Consider the following 1,852-nt stretch of genomic DNA (forward strand, 5'->3'; position numbering starts at 1 on the left):
GAGCTATTATGATGAACATCAATATTTGTGGAATATCTTTTTGTTAAACCATAGGACTCCAAAGGGGTTAGATAGATGTAAAATATTAAATAAATAAAATTTATTATAGTCATGTAAGACAGAGAATACCTAAAATACGGCAAAACCACTCGACCATTCTATGGGTGAAACGTTGATATCCAGAATGCTTTAATCTTATGCTAAGATGAGATGTTGATTTCCACAAATACCTGACTCTTATGATAAGATGGGACGGTAGGAGCCGCCTCTTTCAACTATGCTTCTCCGTCGCTTCCAAATAAATAATTGAAAGCCATACTTTTAGCGTCTGGTCGCGTTCTCGTATTGCAAACTAAATTAATTTGTGGCGACCTTCCTGTTTCGTATTAAACCCTCTCCACTAAAATTAACAGGATGGAGTCGTATATTTAATACAAGATTTCTTCTGCTTGGCTTCACACTCTTAAGAACGCAGCCGCTCCTCTCTTCCGTCAGTTCTTGCCTGTACGTAGCTCCCAGATGTATCCTTCTTTGCCATTCACAATATCTCTTGATTCCACAACCATAATTTCCTGCTTGTAAGTAGTGACTGAAACCCTTGGTATTCTTCTATCTGCAACTAGAGAGTATGGATTCCTCGAATTCGTGGTGCCCGCTGCAGTACAACGAAGATATTGTGGTGGAAGTGTTGAGGTATCTGGATGCCAAGTCCCTGGCCATGGCGAGCTGTGTGAACAGGCAGTGGAAACGTGCTGTGGAGACGGAGAGGCTGTGGGAGGGGGTTTGCACAAAGCAGTGGCCTGCAGCGGGGGAGTCGCAGAATATGAGAGCCGTGGTGATAGCGCTGGGAGGATATCGGCGCTTCTTCTTTCTTTGTTTGCGCCCACTTCTTTATCGTTCTCTTCCCACCAGGCCCTGCAGCAATGATGGGGTCATCCCACTGTCGCTCTCACTCTTCTCCACGGATTGCTACGAGCGCCTCGGCAGAAGCAAGGGCTACCTAAGTGACGACGAACCTTTCATAACCCCCGTTGGGTTGTACAGGATGGAAATTTGATGCTGTTAAGCGTTCAAAAATCTCCTGTGATTTTGCATGATTCCAGAAAAGTTGCTTCCATTGTCATCAGCTTTTTTTTTCTTCCTTCCTTTTCTAATATTTAAGAATCCGTTTTCTTCACTTCTGTGCTATGTAATTTTGTACGCGGTTACTGTTTGTAATTTAGTTATACCCTATTTACGCAGTCTGGCTTTCTAATTCAGACATTTTTCAGTGTCGACGATATTAAATACTTATTTTCCCTTGTTTTTTATATAGTTATGCCGAAGGCGTTTTTATACGGGACGGATCCCATCGATCTTCTTTTTCCCGACCACTAACCACGCGTCTTTTAGCCTAGGTAATCTTTCACTGCCAGCAGTACCGCAGGCCCTTGTCTACCGGCGAGGGTTGGTAAGTTGGAAGGTTGGAATTTGAAGGGAAATTCTGTCTTTAAATGCATGTGACGTTTAAATATTTTTACAGTGATAGTGTCCTTACTATTGCAATTGATAAGTGTGCTCACTATCCTTACTATTGCAATTGATAAGTGTGGTTACTATTCGAATTGGCCAGCTTAATCATTTTATTAATTAATTAATCAGAGGATTTAAATTTAAAGATGTCACTATATTAATAGATGGAATTCACACTACTAAATTGGAATTCACATCACTAAATTGTCTGTATATATAAATTAAATGATTAAATATGGTTTAAATTAATGAGAATGGGAAGACTACAAAACTTTACACACACTTACCATAACAACACTAATAGGATTACAAAACCTTACACATACACCTGTCATAATAG

General features: G+C 40.2%; 1 protein-coding gene across 1 annotated transcript; it reads left to right on the plus strand.

Annotated features, from left to right (window-relative positions):
- Positions 1-391: 391 nt before the first annotated feature.
- On the plus strand, positions 392-1,240 carry LOC149142633 (F-box protein GID2-like). The gene has a single exon (XM_089453044.1). The coding sequence runs from the start codon at positions 629-631 to the stop codon at positions 1,055-1,057; it is 429 nt and encodes a 142-aa protein (XP_089309170.1). The 5' UTR covers positions 392-628; the 3' UTR covers positions 1,058-1,240.
- Positions 1,241-1,852: the final 612 nt, after the last annotated feature.

Source organism: Pinus tabuliformis, chromosome X (assembly GCF_031772625.1).
Source record: "Pinus tabuliformis cultivar Carrire ecotype Pingquan chromosome X, CPIR1, whole genome shotgun sequence".
NCBI lineage: Eukaryota > Viridiplantae > Streptophyta > Pinopsida > Pinales > Pinaceae > Pinus > Pinus tabuliformis.

Excerpts from the sequence above, each read along its gene's own strand:
- LOC149142633 (XM_089453044.1), top strand. The coding sequence starts at position 629 with ATGGATTCCTCGAATTCGTGGTGCCCGCTGCAGTACAACGAAGATATT.